The sequence below is a fragment of the Enhydra lutris genome, unplaced genomic scaffold (assembly GCF_002288905.1).
Source record: "Enhydra lutris kenyoni isolate GAN:26980312 unplaced genomic scaffold, ASM228890v2 scaffoldscaffold31, whole genome shotgun sequence".
Taxonomy (NCBI): domain Eukaryota; kingdom Metazoa; phylum Chordata; class Mammalia; order Carnivora; family Mustelidae; genus Enhydra; species Enhydra lutris.
In genome coordinates this window covers 17,666,107-17,682,731 of record NW_019154115.1, presented here as the reverse complement: position 1 = coordinate 17,682,731, position 16,625 = coordinate 17,666,107, and the positions used below count along the sequence as shown (strand labels likewise).

Sequence of the window (16,625 nt, the reverse complement as noted above, 5' to 3'; positions counted from 1 at the left end):
CGGGGGCCTGTGCTGGGGGCGGAGCCTGGGCGGGGCCGGGCGTAGGTTTGGGGACTGGACGGAGAAGCCGGAACGCAGGAAGGGGGCGGGACAGGGCGGAGAGAGGTTTCCCCGACCCGCCGAGGAAGAGGGACTGGGAGGGGACAGAGGATGCGGGGGACAGGGAGGAGGGAGGGGGAGGGGGCTTCCGGCCAGAGGCTGACGGGAGGGACGCGGGCGGGGCCCGAGGGCGGGACTGGGGTGGGGCAGGACCAGCGAGCGCCGGAGGCGCTGGCGGGTTGCGCCTTTGAGGTTTCCAGACCCGAGAGGGCTGGGGTTGTGGGGCTGGCTCATGAGGCCCTGGGCGGCCCAGAGATGGGGGGCACCAAGAGGCTCCTCCTTTTTCCTCCTCGACAATGGGGCAGTGGCGACGACTTGGTCCTCTCCTCCCAGGAACCTCTTCGCAGGGCCGGGCCTGGACCTCGCGTCCGGTCCGGGTAATCGGGTAACGGGAAGACTTGGGGCTGGGAATCAAGTGGACTTAAGGGGTTCCTTGGGGGGGATGGTTCTCAGGGATCCCCAAATGCAGTGTTCTTCTGCCCTCGTTGGACGTTGCACAGAGCTGTTCTCCCTGGTTCCTATATCTGAGGGTCATCCTGCAACTCCCACCTCCATCCAGTGGTGATCTTCCAGGCTCCACAGCCTTGCTGGGAGTGGAATGTTTCCACCGTGCGCCCTCATTTGACATTTGGAGAAACAGAGGTCCAGAGAAAGTGACTGGCTACATCCCAGCCTCCAGCACCGTCCCTCCCCCTTCCCTCTCAGCTCTCCTAGCCAACTTTGCCTAAGCTTGTTTCAGCAGGAAGAATTAAGTATATGTGGGATCAACAGTGACCTCCTTTGGCTCTGGCTGCTATAGCAGCAGCTGCACCAGTTGACCAAGTTCCCCTTTCACTGCCTTCTGCTGGCCCTCATGTCCCTAAGCCACTTATAGCCCTGCATGGAAAAGGGTAGCCTGGGGCCCAAGGGGGAGGAAGATGGGGGCCTACTTTGTCTTTATGGCTGGGCCTGGGTTCCTTCATCTTATAGGATCTGAGAAAGTCAGTGTATGTGGCAACCTCTTGCAGCCAGTCCATGGTTTTATTCCCTCAATACAGTTTATATTGGTTTACTCCCTTTCCAAGCTGGGCACCTCATGCCTGAGGACTCAGAAGATCCTGTACCTGGAGACTCAGAAAACACCTGCAGGAGACCAGAGACCCTGGGGAATTCACGTTAGTTGCACAGAAGCAGCTCATGGTTGGGGTGGGGTAAGGTCAGTTTTCACATCCAGCGAGCTCAGTAACTTTTGGGAGTGAGCCACTGACAACCACTTTGGCATCAGTTTCCCCATCCCAGCCCATGCTGGCCCTCTAGTTGTTGCCTCTACACCACATGCATTCATTCAACACAAATATTTTATTTGCCTTGTTTGTCAGTCCTTACACTAATGGCTGTAAGATAATGGCCCAGTCCTCTATCAAGAAAGATGAGAAGAGTATGTTAAATGTATATAAGGGTAAGTGTATATTAGAAAGAGCACCAAAACTGGGACAAAGGGGCAAGATGAGCATTTTAGGCAGAGGGGAGAGTAGAGCCATGACAAAGAGAAATGAAGCAGTAGTGTGTGTGTGTGTGTGTGTGTGTGTGTGTGTGTGTGTGTGTAGGGCAGCCAAGCTGGAGAAGCAGACAGAGCTCAGTGCAGAAAGGGCCTTGAGGGCTGTGCTGAGAAGACTGTATTATAACCTCAGGGCAAGGAGAAGTCATTGAAAGTTTCTGGCTGTGGAAGTGATTGAGTCTCTTTTGCATGTACACTATATTATCAACAAAACTCATTTAGGGCCTTTGAAGTGGGGTGCTTTCCAATACTTCATCCTGGCATTTATTCACTCAAAAGAATTTAGGGAGCCTCTGTCATCTGCTCACTGTACTAAACTCCTCACATGTATCTCCTTTCATCTTCACAAAAGTGGATAATGACCTACGAGATGGATACAATTGTTATCTTCATTGCAATGAAGCTTAGACCTGTTTCAGGTCCCTTGACTGGTGAGTGGTAGTTGCAAGGATTCGAACCTCGCCTGACTCCAGAGTCCTTGCTCTCGACTGAATGTTTCGGCAGCACTGTATGACCAGGCCACACAGGATCCGGGCCCTGCCTTGGAGGGCTGCAGAGCCAGTAGGAAGTCAGACAACTCCTTAGAAGGGCTCTGATGAAAAAGTACACAGTGTGTGGTGAGAGCTGCTTCCCAGAGGAAGGGCTGGAAAGACTGAGTGTAGGCTCCCTGCTCAATGGGGAGTCTGCTTCTCCCTTTCCCTTTCCCTTTCCCTCTGCTTATTCTCTGTGTCAAATATATCTTAAAAAAAAAAAAAAAAAAAAAAAGGAATATGATGTGGGTTTTTAACTTGAGCTAAAAATGGTGGTGCATTTACTGAGATAAAGACAGGAGAAACACAGGTTTATGCGGTGTTGGAGAGGGAGATTAAAACCTGTTCTGGGGGACGCCTGGGTGGCTCAGTTGGTTAAGCGGCTGCCTTCGGCTCAGGTCATGATCCCAGCGTCCTGGGATCGAGTCCCACATCGGGCTCCTTGCTTATCAGGGAGCCTGCTTCTCCCTCTGCCTCTGCCTGCCATTCTGTCTGCCTGCGCTTGCTCTCTCTCCCTCTCTCTCTGACAAATAAATAAATAAAAAAAAAAAAAAAAAAAAAAAAAAAAAAAAAAAACCTGTTCTGGAGAAAGTGAGTTTGACATGCCTGCCAGGCATCTGTGTAGTGATACCAGGAGGACAAATGGAGACAGAGTTGGAGTTCAGGGGAGACAGGCAGGCTAGGGATACAATATTGGGAATCAGCATGCAGCTGATAATCAAGCCATGGGATTGGGAAAGATAGAAGGAAAAAAAAAAAAAAGTCCTTCCACATTGAGAGGTCTTGGTAGGGAAAAGGGCCTAATAAAGGAGACCTATATGGTGCAGCCAGTAAGTACAAAGAAACAAAGGAAGTGTGTTGTGGAAAAAGAAGAAAGGATTTCAAGGAGGGAGGGTCACCTGTACCAGGGGTTTAATGAGTGTCAGCTACCTGGTGATGAAGTAATGCCAGGTGAGGCAGTGCTCTGGAAGCTGGAAGACCCTTTCAGCATCTCTACAAAACTGTCCCTATAAGCTTAGGGTTGTAAAGGCTCTTTTATTTTTTTCTTAAAGATTCTATTTATTTATTAGAGAGAAAGTGAGCGCAAGAGAGGGAGAGAACGCGAGCAGGGGAAGGAGCAGAGGGAGAGGGAAAAACAGATTCCCCACTAAGCAGGAAGCCTGATCCCCCTGCTCCATACTGAGACTCCAGGATCATGACCTGAGCAAAAGGTAGACGCTTAACCGCTTAAGCTTAACCTTAAGACTGAGCTAGTCAGGAGCCTCTGTAAAGGCTCTTTTAAATATCATATGAGATTACGGAAGTAAAGGCATTTTGTAAACCGCCCAGTCCTGTGCTATTAATGTCACTATTGGTTTTTAGTAATGAGGCGATTAAAATTGAGACCACCGGTAAAAGAGAGCGCATGACTTATGGAAAGAGTTCTCGAGGAGAAAAGTTCATAATGACGAAAACTCGTTCCTCCTAAGAGCTTGCGTTAAAACCAGGCTTGGGGTTAGGTGAGAGATCCAGGAGCTGTGGGGAGCTTCTTTTTTAACTGACCCTGCCCCCCCCCACCTCCCGGCAGCACTGAGGAGAACAGTGAGGATCGCAACGACTGCCCAAAGCCTGGAAGGAGGAAGTCTGGCCCTAGACGTGAAATCCTCTGGTTCCGCCTCCTTCCTCCACGGACCAATCAGGACCCAACTGACGGGGCTGCGGCGCTGGGACGGGGAAGAGGGCGGAGCCTGAGAACCGTTAATCAACCGCTAAGCGGTACCCAGTTACTCATTCGATTCCTTTCCCTACAAGGACTCATTGTTGCTGCTCTTACGAACCTCCACTTTGGAAAAATCCCTAGCAATCTCATATAAAACTAAATGTACACCTAGTCAATGACCCGGCAATTTTTTTTTAAAGATTTGTTTATTTTAGAGCATGCAGGGGTGAGGGTCAGAGGGAAAGGAAGAGAGAAAATTAAGCAGAATCGTGCTGAGCATGGAGCCAGACCTGGGGCTCGATCCCACTACCTGGAGATCGCGACCTAGGTGGGAACCAAAAGCCAGAGGCTTAATGGACTGTGCCACCCCTGATGACCCAGTAATTTCTCACTGAAATATTTATTTCTTAAAAAGTAAAGCATAAATCTATAGAGCCCAGATATCTATCAACAGGAAAATGGATAAACTAGTATATTCATACAGTGGAATACTACTCAGCAACAAAAAGGAACCAGCTACTGATAAAGCAACACGGATGAATTTGATTTAAGGAAATCATTATGCTCAGTGAAAGAAACCTGTACACACAAGAATACATAATGTATAATTCCATTTATAAGAAAATTTAAAACAATCTGTGGTGAGAAAAAAGTCAGAGAAGAGTTTCCTAAGGATTGAGGATGGTGGGGGGGAAAAGGATTGAGGATGGGGATTGACTAGGAAGGAAGTTACATGAGGGAACTTTCTAGGTGACGATAATGTTCTTAGAACTTTGTGCAATGAAGGAAATGTCCTAAATCTATGTTGTCTAATGCAGTAGCTACTAGCCACATGTGGCTGTTGAGCATTTGAAGCATGGCCAGTGGGATTCAAAAACTGAATTTTAAATTTCATTTAATTAATTTGAACTTAAAATTAGCCACATGTGACTAGTGGCTACCATATTGGACAGCAGAGTTTATATCCTAATAAGGGTTGGGCTGCACAGATATTTGCATTTGTCAAAACTCTTCTCATAATAAGCCTAAGAGCTGTGCATTTTACCATATGTAAAGTTTACATTAAAAAGATAAGCATACGGGTACCTGGGTGGCTCAGTTGTTAAGCATCTGCATTCAGCTCAGGTCAAGATCCCAGGGCCCTGGGATGGAGCCCCACATTGGGCTCCCTGATCCACGGGAAGCCTGCTAATGCCTCTCCCACTCCCCCTGCTTGTGTTTCTGCTCTCACTGTCTCTATCTCTCAAATAGTAAATAAAGTCGTTAAAAAAAAAAAAAAGGCATAAAAAAAGATAAGCGTAGGGGAGACTTGGTGGCTGTCAATTAGCATCTGACTTAGACTTGGGTCATGATCTCAGGGTCCTAGGATGGAGGCCCACATAGGGCTTCCCACTCACCAGGGAGTCTGTTTGTCCCTCTCCCTCTGGCCCTCCCCCTACCTGTGCTCACTCGCTCTCAAATAAATAAAATATATTTTTAAAAGATTTTATTTATTTATTTAACAGAGAGAGGGACAGCGAAAGAGGGAACACAAGCAGGGGGAGTGGAAGAGGGAGAAGCAGGCTTCCCACAGAGCAGGGGGACTCTATCCCAGGACCCTGGGCTCATGACCTGAGCCAAAGGCAGACACTTAACTGAGCCACCAAGGTGCCCTAAAATATTTTTTAAATAGGTAGGTGGGTAGATAGATAGATAAGCATAGGGGTACCTGTCTGGCTCAATCAGTAGAGCATGCAACTCTTGATCTCAGGGTTGTAAGTTCAGGCCCCACATTGGGCATGGAGCCTACTTAAGGAAGAAAACAAGCATAAACTAGTTAATGCTATGCATGTTAAAGTGTTTAGATGTGAAATGTTCTGTTGTCTGCAACTTTAAAATGCATAACAGATGAATTCATGGATGTTGAGATGGACAGACGACTAGGCATGTGATAAATACAACAAAATATTAATTATAGACTCTTGATGGTGGGTATATGGGTGTTCACTGTAAAGTTCTTTCAACCTTTCTGTATGTGTTGGAACATTTTCAGAATAAAATGTTGGGGGGCGCCTGGGTGGCTCAGTGGGTTAAAGCCTCTGCCTTTGGCTCAGGTTATGATCCCAGGGTCCTGGGATTGAGCCCCACATCAGGCTCTCTGCTCCGTGGGGAGCCTGCTTCCCCCCTCTCTCTCTGCCTGCCTCTCTGCCTACTTGTGATCTCTGTCAAATAAATAAATAAAATCTTTAAAAAAAAAGAATAAAATGTTGGGGTCACCAAGGGCTGAGAGGAGAAAGGAGTAGGGGGTTATCTAATGGTACAAACTTTCTTTTTGGGATGATGAAAATTTTCTGGAAATAGTGATGATGTTTATGCAACAATCAGGTACATCAAGTACTTCATGGCAATGAGTTGTACACTTAAAAATAGTTAAGATGGTAAATTTTATGTATATTGTACTTTTTTTTTTTAAGTTCCAAGCTCAAAAGAAAAATGTGTTGGGGAAAAATCCATGTGGAAGTGTCTGTGCCTTCTCTAGAGGTAGTCTGGGGTACTTCACAGAGGGGAAGGGAGTAGGTTGGTTGTGAGTGCGCCAGGCCCATCATAAGAAAAGGGTAATGGGAAGAGAGAACAGAGGCTGTGGAAACAGACCTGGGTTTATAATCCCAGTTCTCTCACTTTCTGGCTGTGTGACTGTACTTGTTTCTTAGTGCTATTGCTCTAACAAATTATCACAAATTTAGTGGCTTAAAACAACACAAATTTAGTATCTTGAGTTCTGGAGGTCTGATATGTGTCTCACTGGGCCAAAATAAAGATCTGTGTTCCTGGGATGCCTGGGTGGCTCAGTTGGTTAAGCAGTTGCCTTCAGCTCAGGTCATGATCCCAGCGTCCTGGGATCGAGTCCCGCATCCGGCTCCTTGTTCTGTGGGGAGCCTGCTTCTCCCTCTGCCTCTGCCTGCCATTCTGTCTGCCTGTGCTCGCTCGCGCGCTCTCTCTCTCTCTCTCTCTGACAAATAAATAAAAAAAATTTTTAAAAAAAAAAAAAAGCTCTGTGTTCCTTCTATAGACTCTTAATAGGCAGGAACAATATTTCTCCTGTTTTTTTTTCTAACAGTTTTATTGAGATATAAATACATACCATACAGTTTACCCATTTAAAACAAACAATTCCGTGGTTTTAGTATAGTCACAGAGCTATACAATCATCACATTTTCATCTCTCACCATTTTTATATATGAGGAAACAGAGGTTTGAGACATTAAGGAAACTTTCTTAGAGAAACCTCTAACTGGCAGGGCTGGGGCGCTGCAGGGGCTGTCAGGAGCTGAGATTCCAGTCCACGCCTAGATTCCCTTCATGAAGTTAGACTAGTCCCCTGGGAGCAGTGTAGTGCAGTAAACAGCAGATGTTCACACCAGGTTAGACTGGGTTCAAGGTTTTGTTTTGCTATCTGCAAGCTATGTGGCTTTTGGTAAAATCTGTTGGAGCCTCATTTGAAAAATGAGGGCATTAAATCTGGAGGCTGACTCACCTGAAAGATCCCTTCCAGCTAATAAATGCCAAGCCTCAATAAGGGGGAAGAAAAGATAATTAAAAATAAATTATCCAGCTTCCAGTGCAACAAAAGGGATACGAATTCCCTGAAGACAGCGGCTCACGTACTTCTGTGTACTCCCTGAGCACCTGGCGCAGGTCTTGGAATTCCTCACCAAAAGGCCTCAGCCCGGTGAGAGACAAATGAGTAAACTGACCCTTACAGAAGCACAGAAAGGTGGAAAGAGCAGTGGGGGCGATGGGGATTGCGGGGGTGGTTACCTCCGGGTAGTCAGCGCAGGAGTGGGCAACCGCCAAGTGAAGGTAAACACGGGTGGGTGGGATCAGAGGCAGCTCTTTCCAAAGGCCAAGTTCAGCCGCAGTGTGAGGGCTGGAGCCGAGAAAAAGCGTGTTGGAGGTAATGTTCTAAAAACAAATCTTCAAGCGGCATTGGGTGACACAACATCACGCGTGGCCGAGCTCCGCCCCTTCCCACCTCTCCCGCTGGTGCAAGAGATTAGGTGTACTCGCCCACCACAATAAGCCTCCTCTCACCGCGGGGCAATTGGTACAGCCCAAGCTCTGGGAAAAGACGCCCGTTGTCACGCCCCTGCCTCTGATTGGCTGGAGAATTTAAAGATCCGGCCGGTAATAGGGTGATTTTCTACTTCTAGTATTTGAAAGTTCCTACTTCCCGAGGTTCACTAGCTGGCCGGCTCTGTTCAGCGTGTTCGTCCGAGTGCCGGTGCAAGTGAGTGTCCACGCGACCCCAGAGGTGGGAGACAGAGAGCCTGCTTTTTCAAAGGGTCTCTGCCGGGAGGGTGTAGACGAGTGGGTCAGACGGAGGAAACATGATTTCCCGAGCTCCAGGGTCCCCGGCGATTTCCCCAGCCAAACATTCTCTACCCGGTGCCCACTTTGAGATGGGAAGGAAGAGTCAGGGCTTGGGAATCACACTAACCCTGACTCCTACCAGTCGTTGTAACCTCTCCCACTCTGTTTCCACTAATGTACACGGGGAATAGTGAGACTGACCTGGCTGCATGTAAACCGGTGAACGTATCTGGAAGACAGAATGTCTCCTGGCTCATCTCTCCACTTAAGCTTCCCTTGCTTCCTTGGGAGAGGACTCCGGATTCCCTTGCCCGCCCTGGGCTTCTTGGAATCAGGCTTCTTTTTTGTTCAGGAGTCGGAGAGCTGAGGCTCGCCATTCCTGAGTGCATTTGACACTGCCCCGTCCACCTCTCTGGAAAATACTGGTAAGAGAGTAATATCTACGTGAATTTCGGTTGATCCCAGGTCCCTCTTGCCGTCTCCGTGACCTCTTTGTCTTACCAGTGACAGCTTCCGTGAACCTATGTGGCCTTGACCGGGCTCCCTATTAGGTCCACTGAGTCCTTATGACCCCGGCTCTCCGGACTTTTTGCAGATCTGCAGAGGCGGTGGCGATGCTGTCGGGCACCCAGACAGCGCCCGCGGGATTCGAGGACGCGGAGTTGCGGTGCCGCGTGGCTCTGGAGGAGCTGAGCCCGGGCGGGCAGCCGCGAAAGCGCCAGGCCTTACGCTCGGCGGAGCTGAGCCTGGGGCGGAATGAGCGCCGCGAGTTGCTGCTGCGCCTGCAGGCGCCTGGGCCGGAGGGGCGGCCGCGCTGCTTCCCTCTGCGGGCCGCGCGTCTCTTCACGCGCTTCGCCGCGGCCGGACGCAGCACGCTGCGGCTCCCCACCGACGGCGTCCCCGGGGCAGGCGCTGTGCAGCTGCTGCTCTCCGACTGCCCCCCCGACCGCCTGCGACGCTTCCTGCGCACGCTGCGCCTCAAGCTGGCCGCGGCCCCCGGGCCCGGGCCGGCTTCCGCCCGGGCGCAGCTGCTGGGACCGCGGCCCCGCGACTTCGTCACCATCAGTCCCGTGCAGCCCGAGGAGATGCAGCGCGCGGTGGCCACCCGGGTTCCGCACGCCACGCCCGTGAAGCGGCCCATGGAACCCCAGGCGGGAGCCGAGCCTGGCACTGTGAGCACAGGAAAGGGGGGACGCCTCAAGGAGGGGTGTGCCCCTGAGATGGAAGAGACCCAGGGGGCCCAAGTTGGGGGGGGGGAGGTGGTGGCAGGACATGGGAGGGGGTTGCTGGTTATCTCAGAGGAGATGCCCATCCAACATCTGAGCATGACAGAGATGTGGGAATTGTGCCTGTGTTTCTGAGTGCAATCCCTGAGTAAGCTAGAATAGGAAGAGCAGGCCCACCTCATGGTAAAAAAGAAAGAGAAGGAGGCTTAGGAAGGAGATTTCAGAAGAAAAAGTCGGAGGCTGTTGGGCCTGGAGGAGAGGAGCTCTTGGAGAGAAGTGGCCAGCAGTGTCAGGCGCAGCCAACAGGTCTGATCAGTTGGAGGGGACAGAGTCTGGAAGGTCTGACAGTGTTTGCGAACTGGGGCGACTGGATCACAGACCACAGGGGTTTGAGACTAAGCTGGGGAGAAGATGGAGATGGAGCCAGGCAGGGTATTGCTGTGAGACAGGCAGGTTTGTGATGGGAAGAGAAGTGAGAAGGAAGGACCTGTGAGAGAACCAGGAGATTTAGGGAAACCAGGAGACGGAGCCAAGGGAGGATCCAGACCCACACAGTGCAGTTACCAGGGCACCAGGGATCAGTGGAGACCCAGCATTGAGCCCTTCCTCAAGGAGAGACCTGGCCTGGAGTAGTTATTGGTAAGATCTCCTGGGGAACCAAAACTGCCTGCGGGCTTCAGGGAGTGAAACCAGCAGAGACACAAAGGGCTACCAGGCCTAGCATGGCACCCAGGCAATGCCTAAGTGGGGGTAGGAAGCCCTAAGATAATCCTGTCCCCCCACAGGAAGCCCCAAGATGGCCCTTGCCTGTGAAGAGGCTGAGCTTGCCCCCAACAAAACCACAGCTTTCTAAGGAGCAGGCTGCTGTGCTAAGGGTGGTCCTGAAAGGCCAGAGCATCTTCTTCACTGGGAGTGCAGGTAGTGGGGGGGAGGGGGCAGCGTGGGGGGTTGGGGGAACGGTGATGAGGTAGGATGGAGGAGCAGGAGACCCTCACTTTACCCTCTGCTCAGGGACAGGGAAGTCTTATCTGCTGAAGCGTATCCTGGGCTCACTGCCTCCCACAGGTACTGTGGCTACTGCCAGCACTGGGGCGGCAGCCTGCCACATCGGGGGTACCACGCTCCATGCCTTTGCAGGTAAGTGGGGACCTCTGGGGCTTGAACGGGAAGCCAGCCAGTCCCGTGAGATGGGAGAGGGGGCTCCGGGCTGAGACATGGCTAGGGTCTCAGGCTGCATGGTGTCACTTACAGGCATTGGCTCAGGCCAGGCTCCCCTAGCCCAGTGTGTGGCCCTGGCCCAGCGGCCAGCTGTGCGGCAAGGCTGGCTGAACTGCCAGCGGCTAGTCATCGATGAGATCTCCATGGTGGAGGCTGACCTGTTTGACAAGCTGGAAGCGGTGGCCAGGTCAGTATGTGCAGCAAGGGCTGGGTTTTGGTGGTTTTCCATCTGGAACCTGGCCACCTCAGCTTCTAAAGTCCCCCATGCTCCTTTGCAGAGCTGTCCGGCAACAGGACAAGCCTTTTGGAGGGATCCAGCTCATCATCTGTGGGGACTTCCTACAGCTGCCACCTGTAACCAAGGGCTCCCAGCCCCCGAAGTTCTGCTTTCAGGTATCACTCACCCTCCGGCCCTGCCCCCCGACAGGTGCCTGCTCTTCTCCCTGAAACCCCTACCCTGGCCCCACCAGGCCAAGAGCTGGAGAAGGTGTGTCCCAGTGACTCTGGAGCTGACCGAAGTGTGGAGGCAGGCAGACCAGAACTTCATCTCTCTGCTGCAAGCTGTCAGGCTGGGAAGGTGCGCCCTGGTGAAAAGAGAAGGGGGAAAAGTGCTTCATGGCCCCATAGAAGGCAGTCACTCTCTGAGCATTGGGACCCTGTCTCCTCCAAGGTTGGGTTCCCATCACCCAGCACACGCCCTGGCACAGAGTAGGTATCAGGAAAGTATGGGCACATGGGTACACAAGAAGAAATCAGAGATGTTAATACTCCTATTTCACAGATGCAGAAATGGGGTGTTCAAAGAGGTGAAGTGACTTGCCCCAAATTGCAGCCAGTAAGTGACTGGGCTGGGATTTGAACCTGGCCTGACTATAAAACCCAAGTTCCTTCCACTCTTAGAGGCTACAGCGTCATTTGGTGAGGGAGAGAGTTTTCAGGCACCATCCCACCCCAACTAGGACAAAAGGTTGAAATGCCGTGACTATTCTAATGTGCGAGCAGGCAAGAGGCCAGGAAGGCCAAAGACATGGGCCAGAGTTGGGCCTTGAAAACCAGATTGGGACAGGAGGTGGTGGTAGTGAGGGGCTTTCTATGCTTAGGGGCCCTGTCACAGATATATGAATCAGGTAGGAAGGCACACAGCACACACCAGCATATGTGGGGAACAATAGGAAGATTGAGTGGCAAAGCAGAGAGAGATGTAGGTCTTAAGTTTTTCCCCCACTCTCACATGATTTGCTGTCGCACCCAGGCTTCTCCATGTGGATGAAGGCTTGAGATAGAAACACAGGCTAGGGGCACCTGGCTGGCTCAGTCGGAGGAGCAAGAGGGTCTTGAACTTAGGATTGGGAGTTTGAGCCCCACATTGGGCATAGAGATTACTTAAATAAATAAATAAATATCTTTGAACATTATATCAAAAACTAATGATGTGCTATACATTGGCTAATTGAATTTAAATAAAAAGAAACAAACTTAAACAAGAAGAGAAACACAGGCGAGATTTTTACCCCCAGGGCAGCAAGCAAGCAAGGCTAGAAGACTGTAGCCCGGAGGCCAGTCTGATGATAGGCTACCAGTTGACAGGGTATCAACCTCAGTGCCTTATCGAGGTCCTCTGAACCTCTGGCCTGTGCTCACTCATCATATCCAACTTCCTCAGGAGCACTGGGGTGGGAGGGTGGCTAGCTCCTACCTGGGGACGTTTACAGGGAAGGGTGCCTCCTTCTGTGGGAGGAGGGGAATGATCTGTAAATGATCATTCCCCATGTCGGGGCTCCGAGTGGGGAAAGGCAAGTTGGCCAGCCTGGGGGCCAATACATTCTGCCTTGGTGCCCCTTTCTAAACCCCAAGTCTGATCCATGCCCTACGGCTTGGGCCATTATCAGCCAGGTGCCCCACCCTCCCTGGTGTTCAGGTGGGCTCTGCCCTGACAGCCCAGCCCCTACAGGTGCTCAGACAAAGTGACCCGCCAACTCCAGGCCACAGCCTCCCACAAGGTGGGGCGAGATGGGATTGTGGCCACAAGGCTCTGCACTCACCAGGATGACGTGGCCCTCACCAATGAGAGGCGACTACAGGAACTACCAGGTGAGCAGGGAACCAGGGCTGGTCAAAACCAGCTGGGAGGGGCCATCAGGCTGGTGTGGGTCTCCACCCCCACCTAACAGCCTGGGCCCTTGGGGCCATTTGACTATTTAGACCCCCAACCTCTCTGGCCATAAAAACCCTTATATTTGCAGATGTAACTGTGACTTTGAGAGGCATGACCTTGAATAGGTCAAGGTCACTGAGCCAGTAAATGCTGGAAGTAAGATTTGAACCCAGGCCCCTGATTCCAAAGCCCCAGCTGTCCCCACTACCTCCTTCTATACCCTGGTCTAACACGTGGTTTTGGAAACTGAACCACAAGTCAATGACTTGTAATCTGTTTGCCTAACTCTTTTTTCCTAGGTGAGGTACACAGCTTTAAGGCCATGGACAGCGACCCTGAGCAAGCTCGAACCCTGGATGCCCAGTGTCCTGTTAGCCAGATTCTTCAACTAAAGCTGGGCGCCCAGGTGAATGGGAAGCAGAGCCAAGACCTGGGGGGTCTGGGCTTCCCCGTCCTTGCCCCTTAGCCCAGGCAGCTCCATAGCCAGAGGGCCCAGCTGTGACCCCAGTGAACTCCCTCCCTCCTGCTCCCACCCACCTTCCTGTCCTCAGCTTCCCACTGCTTCTTCTTGCTAGGCCTGGGGCACCAGCAACAGTGCTTTGGACAAGCCCCTTTCCCTTGCTAAAGCTCAGTGTCTGTGAGAGAGCCCTGCTTCTTCCCGTGATGTTGGGGTGGGCCAAATGGGAGGCTTTCCTTAGGTTCTGAAGGGCACTTAAGTGTTGGAAGAGGGGTACAGGATCTGGGGCTATCCCTCACAGTTTTTGCCCATGCACATACCCTATAATAGAAACAATCATTTTCAGAGCCTTGTGATGCCTGTTACCTTACTGCTCCTTACCCTCTCCTGAGGCAAACAGCAAATGTCATTCCCTTTTGACACCAGGGGCAACTGAGACTGGAGAAAATAAAGCAGCTTGCCACAGGGGTCACAGTCAGGCGGTGATGGAGTTAAGGATTAGGACTTTGTACCTCTCCAGGTGTTCCCCTAGCTTCTTGGAACTGTCCTAGCGACTGCTGGAGCTGAAGCCAGGTGTGGCCATGGCTACTCTCTCTGACTCAAGTTCGCTTTCCCTTGCAGGTGATGTTGGTAAAGAACTTAGCAGTGTCCCGGGGCCTGGTGAATGGCGCCCGGGGCGTGGTCATTGGGTTTGAGACTGAGGGGAGAGGTAAGCAATGGGCCTACTGCGTGAGTTTGCAGCCCTGGGGTATGTGTGAGGAGAAGGCTAGGTTGGAGGGGTAAAGCCTGCTCCTCACCTCTGAGCCCTGAAGCAGGACCAAAAGGTGGGACTTCTCCACGCTTCCCTCAGGGCTGCCCCAGGTGCGGTTCCTGTGCGGAGTCACTGAGGTCATCCGTGCTGACCGCTGGACGGTGCAGGCCACCGGGGGCCAGCTCCTCAGCCGGCAGCAGCTGCCCCTCCAGCTGGCCTGGGCAATATCCATCCACAAGAGCCAGGTGAGCAGCCAGTGTGGGGGATGGGGAGGGGCAGGGCAGATGGGGGACAGGATAGGCCTGGGGCATGTTGAAGGGGGTTCTTTTTTTTTTTTTTTTTAAGATTTATTTATTTATTTATTTGACAGACAGAGATCACAAGTAGGCAGAGAGGCAGGCAGAGGGGGGAAGCAGGCTCCCTGCCAAGCAGAGAGCCCGATGTGGGGCTGGATCCCAGGACCCTGGGATCATGACCTGAGCCGAAGGCAGAGGCTTATACCGCTGAGCCACCCAGGCGCCCCTTGAAGGGGGTTCTTAAAGGCTTTATGGAGGTTGAGCTTGCCCTGGATGGAAAGTTTCAGACCAGTGGTAGAATTAGCCTTTCTTTTGCACATTTCCTGTCCTCCTTCCACTACCTTTCCCAGATACACACTCTCCCCTCTGTCATCTCCTTTCCTGCCATTGACTGAGCCACTACCAGATGTTAAATTTAATCCTGACAACTGTATGAGGTGTAGATGTGATAATCGGTCCCGTTTTACAGAAGGGAAAACCAGAGCTCAGAGTGGTTAAGTAAGTTGTCCAAGGTCACACAGAGAGGGAGATACAGAGTCAGGATTCATTTCCTTGCCTGTCTGACCCAGGCCTGAGCTCTTTCCTTTCACCCCCATCCCTCTACTCTAATCCTCAATCTGTGTCTCCTGGACCTGCGCCTACTCAGACACACAGTTTTTATCAATCTGTCTCTCTGCCTTGAGACTCTCCAGACTGGCTGAAAAGATCCAGGGGCAGTCTCTGGGCCGGCGCAGGTGGGGTCAGGTTCTTGTGCACAAGGGATTTCAGGCTAAGCTGGTGCTAGCTCTGTCCCTCCATTTCTCCAGGGCATGTCCCTGGACTGCGTGGAGATCTCTTTGGGCCGTGTGTTTGCCAGTGGCCAGGCCTACGTGGCTCTTTCCCGGGCCCGCAGCCTGCAGGGCCTGCGCGTGCTGGACTTTGATCCCATGGTGGTTCGTTGTGATCCCCGTGTGCTGAGCTTCTATGCTGCCCTGCGGAAGGGTGGGGGCCTCGGCCTGGTAAGAGGGAGTCCCCTGTTGGTGGGTCATATGGCATGGGAAGCCGGGAGCTGGGACAGAGGGAAGGCCAAGGGGCCATAGGGTCGGGGTGGCAGAGCCTTCTCCGGCTCTGTTGGGAGCAGGGGCAAGAGGAAGGAGATGTTGGCCCCTGGGCTGTTGCCCTGGGGGACAGCATGAGTCCATGACTGGGTTTCTCTGTCTCTGATCTAGAAGTCTCCAAATGATGATGAGGCAGCCTCAGACCAGGAGAATGAGGACCCAAACCTTTGAGCCTCAAAGAGAAGACAAATGGTGGTCTCCCCTTCTACCTCCTCCCTAGTGGGCCAGGGCCCCTGGAGATAACTGGGGGAGGATAGCCAGTGTCTCTTTCTGCCTTCTGCAGGGCTCTCAGCCTCCTGGCAGGGCACAAGGGAGAGCACTTTCCACCCATTTGCCAGCTGTGCCTCAGTTTCTCTCCCTGTCCTGGGTGAGCTACTTCCAGGAATAGGAGAAACCCTTTCTGAGCCAGTTGGGAATGGGCCTATGGTAGCACCTGGTGTTCTAGAACAAAGCTGTCTGTGAGGGCTGGCCCAGGGCCACGCGGTTGTGAATGGTGCTTTCTTGGAGCTGCAGAGGGGAGAGGCAGTGAAGACAGGTACTCCAGGAGCAGGAATAGGCTATAGGAGCCCTGGACTGGGAGACTCTGGGCAAGTACAGGCCCCAAACAGAGAAGGGAACTGGGGTTAGTGTCATAGGAAGGCCCAGGCTAGCACAGGCCAGGACAAACCCTTTCCTGAGCCTAACCTGAGAACACTCAATGCAAACCATGTGCCTGTATCTTAAGCTCCTTTTTTGGAGAAGAAAGTATTTAGGGGTATTGAGATGGATGTTCTCAGATTACATTTATTTAGGCCAAATAAACTTGTGAGTTGTATAAGGACTGTGAGTTGAGTCATCTGCTCTCTTTAAGAAGGCATCCCTGCCTGGGAGACGGGCTACACCTGTAGCCAGGGCCCTATCCCCATGGGTGCACACAAGGTGTTTGCTACATCATGACACCCTTATGTGAGTTTTTGTTAGGATCACTGGTTATTTGGAAAGCTGAGTTACCCGAGATTGGTGACTCACAATGAAATGACAAGGTGAATCACTGTTGCCCAGGGGTCAGACAAGGACACAGAAGAGAATTCACATGGCAGGATATGGACCTGTCACGACATCTGAATGCTGGGGTCTCGGTTGCAGCTTTTTCACTTTGTGCCTTGCTTGGGTGGGGCTCCAGCTTGAATGTTGTGATGGAGAAGGGATCATCAACAAACTAGCTTCAGA

General features: G+C 51.8%; 1 protein-coding gene across 2 annotated transcripts; it reads left to right on the top strand.

Moving 5' to 3' along the window:
• Positions 1 to 8,306: 8,306 nt before the first annotated feature.
• Positions 8,307 to 16,221, top strand: LOC111153183 (PIF1 5'-to-3' DNA helicase). Of its 2 annotated transcripts, XM_022512036.1 has the most exons (12): positions 8,307 to 9,388; positions 10,228 to 10,360; positions 10,454 to 10,579; positions 10,694 to 10,847; positions 10,939 to 11,053; positions 11,131 to 11,237; positions 12,612 to 12,751; positions 13,115 to 13,221; positions 13,894 to 13,981; positions 14,123 to 14,268; positions 15,126 to 15,317; positions 15,528 to 16,221. In XM_022512036.1, the coding sequence occupies exons 1-12, from the start codon at positions 8,783 to 8,785 to the stop codon at positions 15,585 to 15,587; spliced, it is 1,974 nt and encodes a 657-aa protein (XP_022367744.1). In that variant the 5' UTR covers positions 8,307 to 8,782; the 3' UTR covers positions 15,588 to 16,221. The 2 variants fall into 2 exon arrangements, with proteins under 2 accessions (XP_022367744.1, XP_022367743.1); XM_022512035.1 differs by having other exon boundaries at positions 15,126 to 15,591.
• Positions 16,222 to 16,625: the final 404 nt, after the last annotated feature.

Bases quoted from the DNA above. Each gene is read 5' to 3' on its own strand.
- LOC111153183 (XM_022512035.1), top strand. From the start codon at position 8,783: ATGACCCCGGCTCTCCGGACTTTTTGCAGATCTGCAGAGGCGGTGGCG. The intron at 10,580-10,693 runs GTAAGTGGGGAC...TGTCACTTACAG, and splicing joins CACGCTCCATGCCTTTGCAG to GCATTGGCTCAGGCCAGGCT. The intron at 11,238-12,611 runs GTGCGCCCTGGT...CAGCCCCTACAG, and splicing joins CAAGCTGTCAGGCTGGGAAG to GTGCTCAGACAAAGTGACCC.